The sequence below is a fragment of the Cheilinus undulatus genome, linkage group 2, assembly GCF_018320785.1.
Source record: "Cheilinus undulatus linkage group 2, ASM1832078v1, whole genome shotgun sequence".
Taxonomy (NCBI): domain Eukaryota; kingdom Metazoa; phylum Chordata; class Actinopteri; order Labriformes; family Labridae; genus Cheilinus; species Cheilinus undulatus.
In genome coordinates, this window is record NC_054866.1 from 24,314,798 (window position 1) to 24,333,710 (window position 18,913).

Below are 18,913 nucleotides of genomic sequence, written 5' to 3' on the forward strand. Positions count from 1 at the left end.
TTACCGTCTCATTTTCATGATCTTGAAGCTTAATTTTATAAGATATTTCATTTGACTGAAATTTGCCCTAGCACAGTAGCCTGTCAAAAACGAAACTAAATACAGATTTATTATCACTTTACAGAGTCTTTACACAAAACTTTTGCAGTAAACAAATCAAATTTTAAAGGTTTTTAACGATATTCTATTATTTACTGATTCTGGGAATTCAGCTGTTCTTATGCTTTTAGATCTTTCTGCGGCTTTTGACACTGTGGATCATAGCATTTTAATTTTGCATCTTGAGCACTGGGTGGGGATCAAAGGTATGGCCCTAGAGTGGTTTAGGTCCTACCTGGCTGACAGGAGCTTCTCTGTCAGCCTTGATGATGCCACCTCCTCCTCAGCTCCTCTTCCACGTGGAGTTCCCCAAGGCTCCAAACTTGGCCCAGTTCTTTTTTCTTTATATATGCTCCTCCTGGGGTCTATTTTAAAAAAATATGACATTTCATTTCATTTCTACGCTGACGATACACAGTTTTTTTTTACCCCTGAAAACCAGAACTTCCAATGCCTTGGGGCCACTGCTGCACTGTCTCAGAGACTCTAAAGCCTGGATGGCTCTCAATTTTCTTAAGCCAAATGAGAACAAGACTGAAGTCATTGTCTCTGTACCCCATGGCGGCTGTACCAGCCCCAGTGCAGATCTGTCCACTCTTGAGCCCTTTCTCAAAGACTGCAAAAACTTTGGGGGTGATAATGGAAGGAGATTTTAAAATGGATCTACAGATAAATGCAGTTGTAAAATCCAGTTTTTATCATCTTCGTCTTTTATCTAAGGTTATCTTTTAATGATTTTGAGAAGGTTATGCATGCTTTTATCACAACTCGTCTAGATTATTGTAATACACTTTATTTTGGTGTTAGCCAAACCTCTCTTCATTGCCGCAGCTCGTCTTTTAATGGTCAATGTAAATATGACCACATTTCCCCCATTTTAGCATCTCTTCACTGGCTTCCTGTGGGTTTTAGGATTGATTTTAAAATTTTGTCATTAACTTTTAAGTCTCTAAATGGGCTGGCTCCTCCTTATCTTTCTGACCTTTTAAAATCCCATATTTTATCTCGGACTCTCGGATCCTCTGATCAGTGTCTTCTGACCATCCCAAGGTCAAGGTTGAAGCTCAGGGGTGACCAAGCCTTCTCAGTAGCTGCACTGAAGCTCTGGAACGCTCTTCCTCTTCATGTTCGACTGTCCCCCTCTCTGCCTGTCTTTAAATCAAACTTAAAAATGCACATTTACTCCCTGGCTTTCAGCTCTGCTTGAGAATGTGGCTTTTAATCCTCTCTGTTTTACCTGATCCATTTATGTCCTCCAGTTTTTACTTTTGTCCTGCGTCTGTGTTTTATTGTTTGCTTTATTGTTTGTAATTTTTACTGTACAGCAATTTGGTCAGCATTTTGTTGTTTTTAAATGTGCTTTATAAATAAATTTGGATTGGATTGGAAATTCCTTCATTTGCAACTTATTTTTGAAGCAGAAGTTGGTTATCAGTCATGTTACGGCAGTGAATTTGGTTTGTAGATGCTTAGTCACCACTCCACTGATTTCATCATAGATTTTTAGTCCAAAACCTAATGTTACTATCCATTGATTCTGCAAGACCCAAAAGCTCTTCAGATAGTCTGATATCATGCACAGTTTGTATCTTTATGATCAAAGCTGTGAACTGATACAGCAAACTACAGAAAGATCCCACAAAATAACTTGTAAAAGTGCAAAGAAATTAGAAAAGTTCCTTGTAGGGTATATGTTGACATACAAAATTATCAGACAGCCATTGAAAAATTGGAACAATACTGGCATTTTCAAGTTTGAATAATCCTTCACAAACATATTGTCAGATCAGCTCCTCTAGTTTTGAATGTCAGATGAGATCTATACAGGAGCATCCTTTCATGTTCACATGCTCTGCCTCTAGATGTTTCCGCAACTCCATGCTACTCTAGACTCCATAGCAAACAGATTTTGTTACAGCATATCTATAAATTAAGTTTCTCAAGCATTCCCATGAAAACAGACATACTCACCTGGTTTGGCGAATGAAGATGAAAGTGGCAGTTCAGCTGAGGTGAGTGTAAAAAGGCAGTGAGCACTGTGTGTGTCAGAGAGAGAGAAGGTAAGATACCTGAATAATTCATGCACCACGTACTAGAAAGGGTATTTCCTGAATGTATTTACAATTAAATGACAAACAAAATCAAGAATAACACTATAGCTAGAAGGCAGTTGTCATTTAGAACCATACAGAGGTTTTCTAGAAATTTAGAAGAGGTTTGATGCTGATGATAGAAGCAGAGATGGTGAGACAAAGAGAAGTAGCGTGAAACAGACATTTGATATACCAACTTAACATCAACAGGTGTGTGTGGTGAGGAATCAGATTACTTTCTTTGCAGTGTCATGGTGGAAAGATCCAGAAAAAAACAAGAAAAAAGGCTTTTAATGGAACACCAGGAGTGTAGCTCAATGCTATTAAAATAAAGCTTATTAAAATGAAGGAAAAAAAAAACATTCAAAAAGCAAGAGTGACAAAATCATAGCAACAAAAATATAAAAACAACTAGTGAAGTAACAGATCCAAAAGATTTATTTTCTCCATCACATTTCACAAAATACGATTCAAAGGAAAACTTGCTGGCCTTTTATATTTATGGTATACAGAAAATTTTATATGCGTAAAATATAGTTATATAGAGCAGTGGTTCCCAAATTGGGGTCGGGGCCCCTTGAGGGGTTGTGACACACTAAGGAGGGGTCGCAGGGTGTTTGCCAAAAATTCGTATAGACATTTAACATGATTTAAACTAGTATATCTTATCAGTTATTGTAAAATATCCTTAAAATAAGCTACATTTAGAATAAAACTATAGCTATTAAGTGGGATTTTGCTTAAATGTAAGTTATGTGGACAAAAATGTAAATTTGTACATAATGCTTTGTGCAACATGTATTCTTTTACCAGCTCCAGGGACAGCGGGGGTCCCTGGTCTCTTGCAGTTTTCTTTGGAGTCACAGGCTGAAAAGTTTGGGAACCACTGATACAGAGATACTGTAGGCAGCAAACAAAAGCATTTAACCTAACAAAGGCAATAACAGTTACACTTCAATTCAGACATGACTTATTGATGGAAAACTTGCAATGAGATCAGATTCTCCTGTATTAACAAATGTACAAAAATAAAAAACAACTGCATAAGTTGGGTTCATACAAACCTCTGCACCTTTGTGAAGTTGTATTTTTTCATTAAAACCTTGCCATTTTTTCCCATTTGTGAAGTGGCTCTTATTTAGTTTTTTACAGACTACTTTGGGGGAAGTTTTCCTTTATTAGACAGGACAGCCAAAGAGAGACATGGGGATAGAGAGCAGGGGGTAGAGCATGCGCTAAACTGTACCAGGATTGGGACTCAAACCTACAACCAGTGTGTCAAGGACTGTAGCCTCTGCACATGGGTGCCCGCTCTACCAACTGAGCTAAACTGGCACCAAAGAAAGCTGTTATTACTGGGATTCAATCAGAATGTATTTGTGTTCATGTGGTTTACTCGGTTCCACTTGTGTTTTTATAATTGAGAAGACCCTGTCTACAGCTCTGGACAGGTCTGTTTAAGAAGAACCCTGATAAACTTCTTCAGCTCTTTGTCTCCTCTGCTCCACCTCACCAGTCGAGTCAGCACAAGTCGTCCTTCTTCAGCCTGAGCTAGGGCAAGGAACCAGCCACCTGAGGTCCCATTCTCCTGCTTTCCTCCCTCTTTTCCTTGCCTCTTGTCTACCTGGTCCTCTTCCAGCGCTCTGCCTTTGTTTGTCTCTGCAGAGTCTAAACCAGGACAAGTACATGTGCCTCCCTCTTGAAGCCACAAAGCACTATGGGCCATTGCGCCGCCGATCCCTTCTGCCCTCTCTGCACCTCCCCCTGCCCACCTCAGGATGCGGCTGCGGGCAGTAGGCACCAGCTGACGGTCTCCTCCCACTGTCGACACACTGCCCAGACGCATCTTGAATGCTGCGGCAGATGGAGGAAAGCTCTTAAATAGGTGAGATTTCAGTCACATTGTAAACAACCTCTTTTTCTCTACAACTCTCTGCTCTTTTGTTGTTTTGGTAAGAGTCGAGCATTTTTTTCATTACTGAAGTAATAAAAAAAAGATTTTGCTATGCTCTGATATGTAATGCCAAAATCTGGACTACACAAGTTTGTTCTCACCATATGGGCTGTTGCAGAAGTTTTCCTGGATGTCAGCCTCTCCTTCAGCAGCCAGACTGCAGGCATCACAGATAACACTGCCTGAGGGGATACAAATTACAGTACATGCTTACAAGTGCTAGCAAACTTCAGCATCCGGGCTTTCCAAACAACTTTAAAATAATATCAGATTTGATAAACTCTAACCTCTTACAACTCCAGATGCAGAGTTCAACTGTTCTGCGCTACATACACACTAACCAGCTATTTTTTCTGACAACCACAATGCACAAACAAACTTGATGACTGGCATGTATACATGTAGGTAAATTTTGATCTTTAACTGAGAATTGAAGTCAGCCTAGCAGAAACCCTTTCCAAGTCAAATCATGATGACATTTCTTACTGCTACTGCCAGCATAAGCCCTGATACCAACATGTAACAAACCTACATTGACCAATACTATTGACATGCTAAAACCTGTTTGATTTCAAACTGTGTATTGTTCAACAAAAATCATGTATGGGGAATAGTTTGGTTGTGTAATGCCATTTGACAGTCAAATTGTAGTAATTTGTGACTTTCTCTGGCCTACAGCTGTAAAAACAGGACTTGAAAGATCATATTATTTTGATATGTTTTTAAAATTATTAATGAGAAGTGAAATGCAGTCATCAGTTTGACAAGAAAAATGTCTATTGTTTAAAGTACATGTTATGAACTTTTGCTTAGACTAGGTTTTGGTGCCCTCTGTGGGCAAAGTGCTACTTCTGTCTGCTTATCTTGTCATGTAGATGCTAAATGGCAACAAAAACATGTATAACATAAGCCTGGAAACCCAATATTGGTCAAGCTTTTTTTGTTTTAACTTACCAAAATAAACTCCTACAAGCTGTCTAAATTGTGCAAAAACATTGAGAACATATCTATATATTGAGGTTGTCCAACTTTTTGATGATCCCAAATGCCATAATAATAAAATCTTCATTATTTTAATGAATGATTGACTCAAACATATGGAAACTATGCAATCATATTTTTAACCAAAAGAGAGACCTTGCCATCAAAATTGCACAAGTGCTTTGGCAAAATTTGGGAAAGTGGTGGAACTGTCAAGGGGTGAGGGAAATATCAAAGAGGGAACCACACAGTATGCAGAAAACTGCTTACAGTTTTGGATAACTAAAAATAAATGATCCAATATTGGGCATCTGGGATTTGTACTCTGTTGCCATGGTATTAAGCAGGTTTCAATATTGTTTGCCTTTTAGTGAGGTATTGGTTCTGGTATTTAAAAAAAAAAATTCCCCCATATATACATTTCATATTGATTATCTTATGAGTGTATTACTGTTGGTGCTTCTCTCAGCAGCCTACGCACTCTTTTTTACGGAGCATTAGGCCTAGCATCATTGGGTGTCCTTCAAAATCAGCAAAAATATTAATTTAAATCTGAAGCAAACACAAGATACGTATGCTCTACAATACTAGTATTGTCCTTACATCTCCTTTACAAATTGTATTTTGTTCATTCCTAGTCAAAACCATTAAAGGCAGCCTAGTCCTATAAAACTAGCAGGCTTTTGCAGCTCATATTTTCACTTTTTCAGAACAAGTTAACACACCTCAGAGGGGCTTGGAGTCACCCAACTGACCTTTCAGCGCCTCCTCGTGCCTGATATCTTCAGCTGTCCTCCCCTCGTGCTCTCCGGTAGCAGCGATACAGAGTCCGGTCCCGCGCGGGAACCGGCTGCAGTTGAACATCTCTGGCCAGGGGAAACCAAAGGCGCTCATCACGGGCACGCAGCCATCCCGCACAGCCTCGCACAGACTCCTGCACGGACTGACGGGCCCGCTGAGCTCCGGCAGACACACCGGGGCGAACAGGGAGCACAGGAATTTCTTAGTGTCCCGGTGACACAGCTTGGAGATGAGGGGCAGCCAGGCGGCCGACTGCTGCTGGGCCTCCTTCAGAGTGTCATGGCCGAGCAAGTTGGGGATCCTCATTTGTCTGTAGCCGATGCCGTGGCACAGAGTCAGGGTACTCGGCATGGGTTTACACACCGAGCGGACCGAGGAACTGTACCCGAGAGACTGTGGCACGGGGGCCACGGTGTCAGACGCACGAGAGAGTACAGAGAGTAAAATAAAACTGAACACCGAGAGAAGCATTTTGTTTTGTCGAGAAGAAAGTGAGGTCTGGGGAGCTGCCACACTTCTGCCTGGACTTGACCGGCCTGGAGGTGTAAACAAAGAGGTGTGGAGGAATCACAAGGGGGTTAATGAGAGGGCAGGCGCCTCCCAGTCATCAGACTGACTGCTGCTATCTGCCCTCTACATTTCACAGAGCCAGAGGTAGTGGTGGGGGCACAAAGTTGGTTTTTGTTATCATGTAGCCAATGCTGTCATTTAAGAATGTGTAGTAGACATTAAACAGAAAAAGAATAATTTACTCACTACTTACAAAGTCTACGGAGGCCTACAGAGTAGGAAGAATTGAAGAGAAAGAGTGTTTTCACCATGAAATGACGACGCAGCCTACCTAAATTGTCGGCTATGATAATTGTATACAATATAGTTTATTTCTTTTATTTCATTTTTTTCCTCGACAATTTGACCTTTTTTCTGACATTTTTTCTTTCTCTCAACATTTTGCCTTTTCCCCACAACATACTGCCCTTTTTCCAACATTTTGGATGTCTCTACTTTCCTCCCTCAATATTTCCTTTCCCCCCTAAATATTCCAACTTTTCTTTCAGAATTTTGACATTTTCTAAACATCTTGATCCTATTTGATTTAACATGTAGACTTTTCTCAGCATTTAAAATGTTACTTACACGTTTAGACTTTTTTTCCCTAAAGAATTCATTTTCTCTTACCCTTACCCTGGTGCGCCTCTATAAAAGCCAGGCTTTAAATTACACTGAACACGTGAGATGAATGTTTTAACAAGGCCATTTTTTTCACATATGTAATAGATAATGTACAATTATGTGGAATTTTTTTTACATAAATTTATTTAGTCTAATAAACAAACAAAAATAACATTTTGTATGTTTGTCTTTCAGTCTAGAGACACACCTTCAACTTTGGTTTGACGTTTGAGATGCTTAAAACTGAAACAGATTGAGGCCAAAACTGGAGTCTGAATCTCCTTTAATTTTTAAAAAAACAATGTGACTACATAGCATTTTAGTGAATGCAGATCTTAAAAAACACTGTCTGTCTCCATTATGAAATGAGATTACTGTAAATCATGTATAACCGCAGTTTGTCTCAGAAGCAGTGTGTTACTCTGTCATCATCTTACTCAGCCAGAGGGTGTCAGAGACCCTTTCATCTTTGTGGAAAGAGAAACATGCCTCATCCTGCTTCACCTGCAGTGTACTGAATTTTACTCAGTACTGTCACGTTATAACTCAACCCTATTTCAGGAAGAAAGAAGAGAAATGGTGCATTAGATAGAAATGACATTTTGATTATGTTGAGTAGTGTGGTGTATTGTTCCATACTGTTACTGGCAACAATGCACATTGCCAAAAAGCAAAACTTATTATGTTAAAGTAAATCAAATCTGACCATTATCAAATAGTCACTTTAATGTATCTGTAATGTAACACATTATAAGCATTGCTTATTGTACTAGAGCAAATATTTGATGTTGCACACACCCACTTATTCTCACAATACCTTTACACTATCATGTCTAAGTTTCCATTCAGAATAGTAATTTACAAAAAATACACTTTGGAGCATCATTATGTAGTCAGAGGCCAGTTAGCTTTCCTCTGATGATTCTATATATTCTGCAGATTTGTTGTAATTTGATCAGCATAAAGCAACATGCTGCTAATCTGACAAACACTTAACAGCCACAGTGTCAGAACAATAATCCTGCAACTCATCACCCTCTGTGGATGTAAACAAGATTATCTTCATTTCGTGGTCACTTAATCATGCGTTATTCTTCTTATCTAATAGGTTTAGCACACTAATTCGATGAAGATACTTAAAGAACAAGTTCTTAATCAAACCATTGTACCAATCAACGTTTCGCATTAACCATTTAAATTACAATATAACATTTTGTAAGGAAAAGTAAGGAAATTTGTGTTTGGAAGATTATTACTTTGTTGTAACAGTGCTTTTTGGCAATGAACTGTAGACCACTGGAAAGCCTGTTTATTTTCCTTTTATACTGGCACATTTGTAAGGAACATGCATTGGGGGCATGAGCAGCAGAGCTGAGTACGTGGGTTCCGCCATGAAAACTTTGCCAAATATTCTCTGCCAGTGCCAAACAACTTATTTTGCTGTTGCTACTGATTCTTGTTTTGAGCATCTGGTACCCCCAGGTGCTGATAATCAGGTACTTAATTGATGCTATGCAAGTTATTACTGAACGCTCAGTGATGAGTCCTGATTCTGCCTATGGTCGTTGGATCATAAGGTCAAAGTGTGGAGAAGATGCAGAGAATGGTATATTGATTGCTGCACCAATAGAGAAAAATCTTTTGGGTTGAGGCAGTGTGATGTGTGGGGCAGCATCTCCCTTACTGGAAAAACGAGGCTTGTCATCACTGGAGAGAATCTCAGTGCAGAGAGATATTGAGCAACCAGGAAAACAGTGGAGTGCTCTCTCCAGGTGGGGAGTGTGTCTCTGCCTCAGGTGAAGGAGTTCAAGTATCTTGGGGTCTTGTTCACTAGTGAGGGTAGAAAGGAGCGTGAGATTGACAGGTGGATCGGTGCAGCATCAGCAGTTTTGTGGTGAAGAGGGAGCTGAGCCAGAAGGCGAAGCTTTAGATTTACCAGTCAATCTTCCTCCCAACTCTCACCTATGGTCATAAACTCTGGCTAATGACCGAAAGAATGAGATCGCAGATACAAGTGGCTAAAATAAGTTTCCCCTGCAGGGTAGCTGAGACAGGGTGAGGAGTTCAGACATCCGGAGGGAGCTAGGAGTAGAGCCATCGCACCATCACATTGAAAGGAACCAGTTGAGGTGGTTCTGGCATCTGATCAGGATGCTTAAATTAATATATTTTTTAAAATTGCCAGTATGTCTTGCTCTTTAGACTTCAATCATCCAATCCACCAAACAAGACCAAACAAGAGTCAATGAAAGAAATAACTGTTTGGCATTGGCAGAGATTTGACAAATTTTCATGGGCACAAACCTTACACTCAGCTCTGCTGCTCATCCCACAAATGCATGTTCCTTACAGATGTAGCACCATTTATAAGGAAAATAAACAGGCATTTCAGCATTATAAGATTCATTGCCAAGCAGCACTGTTGCAACAAAGAAATAATCTACCACAGACAAATTTCGTTACTTTTGTGCTAGATTTTGTAAGGTTTATACTTAGAGATCACATTTTGCCAAAGCCAAATACCTGATATGTGTAAATATGCTTATTAAGCTGATGCTATGTTTCCATTAAATCCATTTTGAAATGTGGCCCTGGAGGGATCCTCAGGTCATCAACATCATTTCAGTGTTCTCTGGACTTCAAGCAAATTACATTGATAAATGACTAAAAATTATACTTTTTTTAAATGGATGTGGATAAGAGAATTGGAAATAGTCATTTCATGGACAAAGGGGCCTCTTCCATTTAACTTTGGTATACTGTGGGCTCTCTTGCTTTGATCATTAGATTCAGTGGATTTTTTTTCCCAAGGAGCAGGTAATACCCTCCAACATATTTTTTTTAGAAGATATTCTATTCTGTTATTTCTAAATAGTCAAAGCCACCCAGTTTGTGCCATATATGTTTACTGGGGGATCCAATAAATCGATGGACTGAGTTTATTTGAGTAAATTTCATTGAACCACAGGTAGTAGTTATATTATATTATATTATATTATATTATATTATATTATATTATATTATATTATATTATATTATATTATCGATCCCAGAGTCGAGCTTTGAAATTCCCACGTCACGTGACGAAGGTCACAGTTGCTTCTGAAATCCCGGAAGTGTTCCTTGTGTTGTTTCTTCGTAGCAGCTGTCATGTGATAGCTCGTTTGAGGAGCTGCTGCTGTTGACAGTAGCTTCCTACTTTTCGATGAAGCTAAAGTAAAACGAAGCAGTGAAGACATTTTATGTTTTTCGGAGGAGATTAACGTGGCTCATTTCTGACGGAGAACAGGGAAGCTGGGGTTGTGTAGTGTCGCCCCTCGGACGCCGTCATGGGTTGCTGTTACAGCAGCGAGAACGAGACCCTCGAGCAGGTAGTTAGCTACAGGCTAGCTGATTCCGTCCCATTGCATTTGTGTTTTCTACTGAAAAACAAACTTCTTTCTGTTATTCTATCCATCGGTAATAATACATGATTACCATCAAATTCAAGCAATGTGACACATCATCTTAAAGAAGTCATTTAGATGAAGTTAACGTGATGTTTCACTTCATATAAGCAGCTTTAGCTCGCTAGTTGAAGCCTTCGGGAAAGGCCTGATTCAAGACTGACTTACAGTCAGCTCTTTTTAAAAATGACGATAACGCAGGAAAATATCTAGATAGATCTGTAAGCATAGGTATAAACAGTATATAAGGGGTTATATTTTGGTCCTTGCATTAGTAGCTGTTTGCAACAGTACTATAGCTGTTGTAGTCTTTTCTGAAAGCAAAGTTAACTAAAGGCGATCTAACCAAGAAAAAGTACATCTGGGAAATATACTGGACTACCTGAAACAGTCGTGATTCATTCAGTGGATACTTTGATTCTGAGAGTTATGATAATCATGTGACACCCAGGATCCTATACTATTCTTAGTTTACAAGACTTCTTCCTTTATGTGAAACAGGTTCCCTTATTTGAACTCAACTTGATCCTAATAGGAGTACAAGGATTGCAGTACAAACACATCTTATTTACTTCTATGTCAAATGATAACACGTGTTTATAAGAGCAACAATGGATAAACAAAACTCAATCATTTGGTTTAAATCTGTAAAAGTCCAGTTTGACAAGAAACAAGTAGTCCAGTGTAGGTCTGGAGATTAATGTTGGTTTTAGCTGTTGGCTGATTGTGATTAAAGTTATGGTGAGGGTAGGCGGTTGGCTTAAGCTGAGTTTGATAGGAGTGTAATAAGGTGTAATGATATGTGCTAAGGTTGTTAAATTTGATCAGGCCTGCCCACAGAATTGGCTCGGCCCCTGAAGAACCCAGTATTTCAGGCCCTCCCCAGTTGTGATTTGCTGATGATATCAGATGCACGTGTTAGATCATAATAGTAATAATATAATAGTATATAATAATAATATAACATAATAGTTATATCATCATTGGTGTTAGTGTCCGGGCTAACAGTTACATGACTTTGGAGCTAAGAAGTTAGTCAAGCTATTGTAGGGGTCTGATGTTCAAATAAATTATTTTGCAACTTTTTCTTTTTTTTTTTAACCCCTTTTCATAACCATTTTCATCATGTCTTCCAAATTTTTCTGCTTTTAACCTGTGTTTGCCTCTTTTAACCATTTTTTGTCACTTTTCAACCACTTGTCAGTTTTCTGTACATTTTTTGGCTTTCTAAACCAATTTTTTGCAGGTTTCATCCTACTTTGTGCCTCCCTTTTACCCATTTTTGACACTCTTCAACCCCTTTTCACCACTTTCCCACCAATTTTTGCCACTTTTAACCCCTTTTATTGCAATGTTAGCTTTTTTTTTTGTTTTTTTGCAAACATGGCAGCACCAGGGGACTTTAGGAATGCAAGCAGGGCACAAATGAGATTGACATGACACAAGGTTTGCAAGAAGTGCTACATGAAAATAAAATACTGCGGAAATACGACAAACATGAGGACAAGACTAATGTTAAATCAGCTTAACAGTTGAAAAAATTGTATAGATTGCAATATATGGTATCACAATACTCACTGTATTGCAAAATGTTGAAAATCGCAATAATATCGTATCGTGGGGCCACTAGTGATTCCCACCCCTAGTGTTTAGACACCAAATTTTGCTAGTGTCTTTATGTAATTTAGACAGTATGTAGGTTTCCAGTTGCAGTTTTTGATTATTTAAAGCTCCAAAACAATAAACTACCCAGAATTGGGTGCCCTGGATTTCTGTTTTTGTTGCCATGGTATTGAAACAGGTATTAATATTGTTTTACTTTTTTCAGTATTGTATTAAAGCACAACATTCTGGTATCCACAATCCATAATTTGTGCCATAAGTGCTTCACTGTAATTATTAAGTAAATATCTCAATTTTTGTCACAGTCTTAGGCAATTATTTCTGCTGTATTAAACTGATAAACAACTGCTACTTGCTAAGATGTCATGGGTTGACACCTTCTTGATCATTTGTTTTTATTCTGATAAACCTGTTGAAGGACCATGATGAACGCAAGCCGCTAATCCCCCCTCCAGTCAGCAAACCCCCAAATGGGACGGACTGGATCACAACTAGTGTCCCTTCGGCACGAACAGATGAACAGGCCCTCCTAACATCCATCCTCACCAAGACAGCACAGTAAGACACTCCTTCATGTGTCATAAGATGAGCGAGTTTCAGCAGTTTTTCCCTGGTGATGAAGCAGTAATTCATGTTTTGTCATTTCCTGTCCTTCAGGAACATTATTGATGTCTCAGCAGCTGATTCTGTTATGATAGAGCAGCATGAATACATGGACAAAGCCCGGCAATACAGGTATAAGGGAGAGCGGTTACATAATGTATGTTGTGGAGGGCTGTTGCTCTTTTGCAAGATTATGTTGTTAATGTTTGGAAAGGGTAGTGGTGACTGGAAAAGTTTAAGGTGATTTGTCTGTATTGTCTTCACTAACCAGCTAAACCATGCTAGTAGATCACCTTATAACTGATCCATGTATGTATAAGTTAAAACATCCCTACAATGATAAAGGTAAAAAAAAAAAAAAAAGATAGTAGAGTAAGTTTTTTTGCTATCAACTCATGTCTTACTGGAAAGAGATTTTTTAAAAATATTATACACATTGATAAAGTAATTCTAGCATAAAGTTAACTGTGTGTATGTATTGGTTTCTGGGGGACACATGGTAGGTGTTGGGTCAAAATGAAGGTGGGGAGATAACTGCCAGCAACTTTAGACCCACTGCTTGAAACCTCATCTGCAATGCCCCTAATTAGCTAGATTGCTACAGACACAGCAGCTATTGTGTATCTAATAGTTGAAAAAATGATGCAGTTTAAACCTCACGTTCTTGATAGACAAGGGTCATGTTTAAAAGGAAGTGTAATTTGTTGTGTTTTAAATTCAAGTACATTTTAGCATAGCCAATTAAGCTTATTTTCTTTTTTGTTGCAGTACAAAGCTGGCTGTGTTGAGTAACAGTCTGCCTCAGAAGAAAGCCCTCACTCTCCCCTCCCTCACCAGCCAGCCCCACCAAGTGCTTGCGAGTGACCTGGTGCCATACTCAGATGTTCAGCAGGTAATCAGACACCGGCACACATCGAGGACACTGTATGTAGCATGTGTCATTTCCTTGGCTACATTTAGCATCAAAGAGTCAGGGTTTGCCATGTTTTGCTGAGTACCATTTCAGTGTGTGAACAAAATTTATGACTTAAAATAGATCTAAAGCATGTCCCATGCTTTTTGTTGATGCTATTTCTGTTTGTCTTTCTTTGCAGGTGTCCAAGATAGCAGCTTACGCTTACAGTGCAATCTCTCAAATCAAAGTGGATGCTAAAGAAGACCTGGTGGTCCAGTTTGCCATTCCTTGATTTTGCAACTCTGGCCTGCATACTGTTCCTCCCATCCTGCCATTTGTGTCACTTCTGCATCCTCACTCTCCAGCCCACCCTTATTAAAACATCTTGGTCCTTGTGCTTTTAAGCTATGCCTATAACTGCTTCAAAGACAAAGATGATGTAAGATTGCACCCTATGGCTGTCCTTTAGTGTATTAATTATGGGTCAGCAGGTAATTGTCATCATATGCAACCACTGGGAAGTGATTTCATAAGTGCAACAACAAGGCCTCTTTTTATACTAATGTATGGATCACATGCTTTGTCAGGATCAGCTGTGGGAAAATCCTCATTCATCCTTCATGGTGATCTATTTATTCTTAAACGGTTTTTATGACCGTCTCAGTGTCTTCATTTTTCCTTTAGGCTGTTAATTCTGACAAGCAAGGCCAGGACTTTTAGCACAAGGCATTGGCTTTGGATGGTTAATGTTTGATTCAGTCTCCAGTAGAACAAGAGAAATGAGGAATCTCTGTCATGATAGACTGGAATTAAACACAGTTCCATAGCTGTGATAGCAGTGGTTGTATCTTTAAACCACATCACAGGGAAAAAAATGCAAAATGGCTTCAAATGATCACTTCAAATGTCCTTTACTTTGCTTTGCTCTCCTGGAATGACGCTGCCCATCCCTGGGTGTTAACCCTGCTCAGTTTCAGAAAAACGAGTTAAATTAGAGCTAATTACAGAGAAAAATGTCTTGAAGTGGCATCATACTTAAGACAGTTGTAAAATGATATTGGTGTTTTCCTGCAGCAACAAATTACAACCTTGACATGATCCATGAAAGAGCAGAACTATAATACATTATTATTGACATTTTATTGTAGTAATGTTCAAAAAGTATCAATGAAACATTCAGTGTTGGTTATTGGTCCATAAACTGATATTGCCCTTGAGGCCAAATTATTAAAGACCTATCCATTGCTGGTGTCTTCTGGAGGGTGAGGATGCAAACACAAAGGAGGATCCTGGAGTCCGCAGATGTCATTTGGGGGGCGTGAAAATGAAGCTTTCTTGGGGCAGTGGTTTCTCCTGGTTACAGACAGTAATGTGCCCTCTGCAGTTTTCTAGCACTAACAAAATGAGTTGGCAGACTCTTAAAATCAAATCAAAGAGCTTCACATATTTAATAGCAGCATACAGAGATAAAGAGGGTTGGTTTGGGAGGAATTATTGCATATTCATGCCTTTGTACAGAATTTTCTGATTGAATATAAAACTGATGATGGATTGTATGAAGTTCCTCTTTTCGTTGAGCGTTCAGGATTGGCTAAGATCTTGTGGTGATGACAACGTTTTTATGAAACACAAGAACACTTTTATGGCTTGCCTTTGTTTTTCAGATCTCATTTTGTTACATGATCAAGTTGTCCATATTAATCAGAAACTAACTGTTGTAGCAGAGTGGGAGAGCATTAACAATCTATGTACCATCGCAGATAAAATGATCAGAGACCTTTTGTGATTATTTATTTGTGTTTTTTAAATGTATATTTGCTCTTTGGAGGAGAGCATGTGACCGTGTGCATGGGAAGGGAGCACAGTGAGAGTGAGTCGCTCTTGAAGAAGGGATGATCTGCAAGGCTGTGATTATTTCATCCACCCAACTGATTTGAGCTTTTGCTATGGGTTCTTGGCATTTTTTCTGTTCAGTTTGTTACTCAGATGTGTTATACTACCTGGAATACGTTTGTAATATCTTAGGCTAGTACCAAAAAGTTTTAAGATTTTTGTGTTTATTTTTGTTTGTGTTTTTTTTTTCTTTTGGTTTGATTAATTCATTAAAGATTTTCAACATAAGTCATGTGTCTTTAAAAATAAACCTGCATGTATGCTCATGTCTGGGGGGAAAAGGGTTCATTTATGATACTCCATAGCAGTGATAATGTATCTTTGTGGGACAATCTGACAACATATATTTCCATTTCAGATAAATTGGATTCAAAGTTAACTGTTAACACAAAATAATAACTATTTTAGAGCTGTAGCGGTGGGGAATGGAGATTAGCCTGCTGTCACTGGAGTGTCTCCTTGCTGCCTCTGCTGCGGTTGTTGCTATGATGCCAAATCTTTGCCAGCTCTCGCTCCTGGCGTGTCACAGCACTGAAGTCCATCCTCTTTAGGTGAGTCAAGGCAGAAATCACGCGGTTCCTGGGTATAATAAGATAATGATGCATGAACAAGAAACATCTAACAAACTGTTCCATGTGCAGAATTACAAGCCAAAGCTTTATCCCTGCAGTTGCGTAGAAACAAAACTGAGACAATATTTACATAAAGAAACAGTAATGGTTCATGAGGAAACAATTTATTTGAACAAACTTTCTTAAAAGCATCTTCTCTTTTTGTGTGTTTGTTTCTCTGTGTTTGTAACCACTGTTGCTATGCAGACTAGGATACTGAACGTAATATAAACTTGCTCTACATTTAAGCACCTGTTGCAGTGTTATTCACCTACAGGCTTGCCAAGCATTCATACCTAACATAGAAACACTCTTCACATTGGCTCACTCTGGTAGCATTAGACTGAACCCTACACACACACTGTGTAACAGTATGAATGAGGCACTGATTTTGAGTTAAAGTTAGCTGTTTTAAATTACTTTTATGCATGTAGTCAGGAAGCTAATTCAGCTTCAGTTTTTTTTTGTTTTTTTGAACAACAGCACATCAGCTTGGTAAATAAATTATCTCATGCAAACATTCTAACAGCAGAGTTTATTTGGAATGGATTTGTAAGTCTTCACCTGTATGCTTTGTGGGTTTCTATGACATTTCCATGAAGTGTGATGCTGTGTAGATGTGGGAGTACCGCCAGCCGATTCACTTCTGATAGAATATAAATGCTGTTGCCATGAAGATACAATACACGCAGCTCATGCAGTTCACACAAAACCTAGAACATAACGAAGATGCACAAATTTGCAGGTGTTATTGTAAACTAAAACTAACTAAAATAACTAAAACTAAAATGAATAAAAACTACATTCTGTCTTTTAAACAAACTAACTAAAAACAAATAAAATTAGAGATGAAATATCCTCAGTTTTGACTGACATGTACATCCAAACCTGGAGAAGGCAAAATGGCCTGATTTGATTGAAAAAGACTAAACACAATGGTTAGGTTTAGGTTTTGAGTCATATTCAAATATCAAATTCAAATAAAACAAAATGGAAGACTGTCCTGTTTGAATTTGGTTTGAAAAACTGTGTTGAATAAAATATAGTGTTAACTTTTTCTGACCCTGAAGGATCTTGCCCCTGACAAGTACCCTATATAACTGAAAAAACTAAAACTAACACTAAAACTAATAAAGGCTAAACCAAAACAAGTGTTTAAAATAAAAACTAAACTAAAACAACAAACCAAAAAAAAAAAAAAAAAAAAATACTAATCAAACTTCAAAAGAAATTTTAAATAAAAAGTAAAAACTAAATGAAAATAAGCCAAAAGCATTCTAAAAGTAGTGTGCAGTGACTGTAAGAGGAAAGGAAGCTAAGCCTCTTATCAAGCCATGAGGAGAGGAAGCTTACTTGATCAATGTGTGAGATTTTATTGAAGGACAGATCCAGCCATGTGAGCTGTGATGGCTCAGCCAGGAAATGACTGACAGTACCCTGGAGGTCATGAAGTTCAGAGATGTTGTTGTTATTGAGACGCAGGGAGCAGCTTTCATACTTCATATCTGAATTTTTCTTCACAGGTCGTAGACCAATGTTTGGTTCTTCTTTCCATGTGTCTGGGACCATTAATAAAAATCAAATAGACGATGGGATTATTACAGGCTTTTGTTAATTGTCCCCATTAAAAGAATATAAATTTAGTTAAAAAAATAGTTATTAATTAGTTACATGCCCAGTTGATTAAACAAGGAGTTCCCAACAAAATATGAGGAATTTTACAAGTATGAGTTCAGTTATACATTAATTTGGGTATGCATTGTGAACATGGTTACCACTGTACATTGAAGCTCCTAAAGGCGTAATATTGTGCTTGTTTTACGGTTCTTCACGACTGATTTACAATTATTTATCTATTTATTTTAAAAGTAAACTTAAAAAATGAGAATTGTACAGAGAAAGTGTTATACCTGCCAAACAGATGATGTTTTTAAAAGATAAATCCACAGGAGCACCATACATATTCAGACCTGTAAAAAATATGGTGAATAACCAAGATATCAACAAAACAAGATTTTATCCTTTTAGGTAACACAAACAGCATGAATTGATATCTATATTCCTTCGTTTAATAGTATGGATCATGTTTGTCGAATTCACCATTTGCCTATCTTTTCCCAATATGAAGCAACTATCAACTATACATTTCTGTAGTATCGAAGCATTTCGGGTTTCTGTACTTACCTTCATAAATTATTTACAAGAACCAAACGCTTACCATCAAACTCAGCAAATGTGGACAACAGAGTCAAATTCCTGGGCTTATTTTACTCAGATGTACGTGTTTTAAAGGGAAAATTAGCATTAGCTTAACGTTTACTCGTCGAGGAGACAACAACTGGTCTCCAAGGAAACGGAATAGCTACATTATGGGATTTGTAGTTTGATTGGTCTTCAATATTATCCGTCAAGCTAAGAACTGAATTGAAGCAAACGTCCGGTGTAATTAGTGAATGGTTGGTTGATATTCGTTAACGTGCCCTTTGGTAAAAAGCAGGGCAGAATTTATTAATTCGTAAAAAGTGGATCGTATCTTTCCACCTTGGAATGATTAATTTAAATTAATTGGCAAGCAGCAATCACTACACAACGCTTGACCGGTTGAGAATGAGAAGGAGTAAAAAGAACAGAGCCATTGTAAACATCAAATGCAGACTGTCGTATACTTCAAAACTTTTGCCCGCATAAACTAAAACCAAACGCACCCGACTTAGGAAGTAGTTGACTTCCGCCTTTTCAAC

At 38.3% G+C, this 18,913-nt stretch overlaps 3 protein-coding genes across 3 annotated transcripts; 1 reads left to right on the forward strand and 2 right to left on the reverse strand.

Annotated features, from left to right (window-relative positions):
* Nucleotides 1-2,612: 2,612 nt before the first annotated feature.
* sfrp2l (secreted frizzled-related protein 2 like) lies at nt 2,613-7,250 on the reverse strand. Its single transcript, XM_041799726.1, has 3 exons — nt 5,883-7,250; nt 4,248-4,328; nt 2,613-4,046 (listed from the first exon to the last, which is right to left on the reverse strand). Exons 1-3 carry the CDS (start codon nt 6,397-6,399, stop codon nt 3,628-3,630), a joined length of 1,017 nt encoding a protein of 338 aa, XP_041655660.1. The 5' UTR covers nt 6,400-7,250; the 3' UTR covers nt 2,613-3,627.
* A 2,981-nt stretch (nt 7,251-10,231) lies between these two features.
* lamtor1 (late endosomal/lysosomal adaptor, MAPK and MTOR activator 1) lies at nt 10,232-15,789 on the forward strand. The gene is made up of 5 exons (XM_041810947.1): nt 10,232-10,472; nt 12,589-12,728; nt 12,828-12,905; nt 13,542-13,665; nt 13,868-15,789. Exons 1-5 carry the CDS (start codon nt 10,431-10,433, stop codon nt 13,958-13,960), a joined length of 477 nt encoding a protein of 158 aa, XP_041666881.1. The 5' UTR covers nt 10,232-10,430; the 3' UTR covers nt 13,961-15,789.
* A 95-nt stretch (nt 15,790-15,884) lies between these two features.
* On the reverse strand, nt 15,885-18,565 carry lrrc51 (leucine rich repeat containing 51). The gene is made up of 5 exons (XM_041810943.1): nt 18,357-18,565; nt 18,083-18,142; nt 17,526-17,731; nt 16,737-16,885; nt 15,885-16,140 (listed from the first exon to the last, which is right to left on the reverse strand). The coding sequence occupies exons 2-5, from the start codon at nt 18,132-18,134 to the stop codon at nt 16,005-16,007; spliced, it is 543 nt and encodes a 180-aa protein (XP_041666877.1). The 5' UTR covers nt 18,135-18,142; nt 18,357-18,565; the 3' UTR covers nt 15,885-16,004.
* Between the last annotated feature and the right edge of the window lie 348 nt (nt 18,566-18,913).

Excerpts from the sequence above, each read along its gene's own strand:
- lrrc51 (XM_041810943.1), bottom strand. The coding sequence starts at position 18,134 with ATGTATGGTGCTCCTGTGGATTTATCTTTTAAAAACATCATCTGTTTG. Across the intron at positions 17,732-18,082 it reads AAACATCATCTGTTTGGCAG|ACACATGGAAAGAAGAACCA; the intron begins GTATAACACTTT and ends TAATGGTCCCAG. Across the intron at positions 16,886-17,525 it reads AAATCTCACACATTGATCAA|GTTTTGTGTGAACTGCATGA; the intron begins GTAAGCTTCCTC and ends GTTATGTTCTAG.
- lamtor1 (XM_041810947.1), top strand. The coding sequence starts at position 10,431 with ATGGGTTGCTGTTACAGCAGCGAGAACGAGACCCTCGAGCAG. Across the intron at positions 10,473-12,588 it reads AGAACGAGACCCTCGAGCAG|GACCATGATGAACGCAAGCC; the intron begins GTAGTTAGCTAC and ends AACCTGTTGAAG. Across the intron at positions 13,666-13,867 it reads CATACTCAGATGTTCAGCAG|GTGTCCAAGATAGCAGCTTA; the intron begins GTAATCAGACAC and ends CTTTCTTTGCAG.
- sfrp2l (XM_041799726.1), bottom strand. The coding sequence starts at position 6,399 with ATGCTTCTCTCGGTGTTCAGTTTTATTTTACTCTCTGTACTCTCTCGT. Across the intron at positions 4,329-5,882 it reads GCACGAGGAGGCGCTGAAAG|GCAGTGTTATCTGTGATGCC; the intron begins GTCAGTTGGGTG and ends GTATCCCCTCAG. Across the intron at positions 4,047-4,247 it reads CTTCTGCAACAGCCCATATG|CATTCAAGATGCGTCTGGGC; the intron begins GTGAGAACAAAC and ends CATCTGCCGCAG.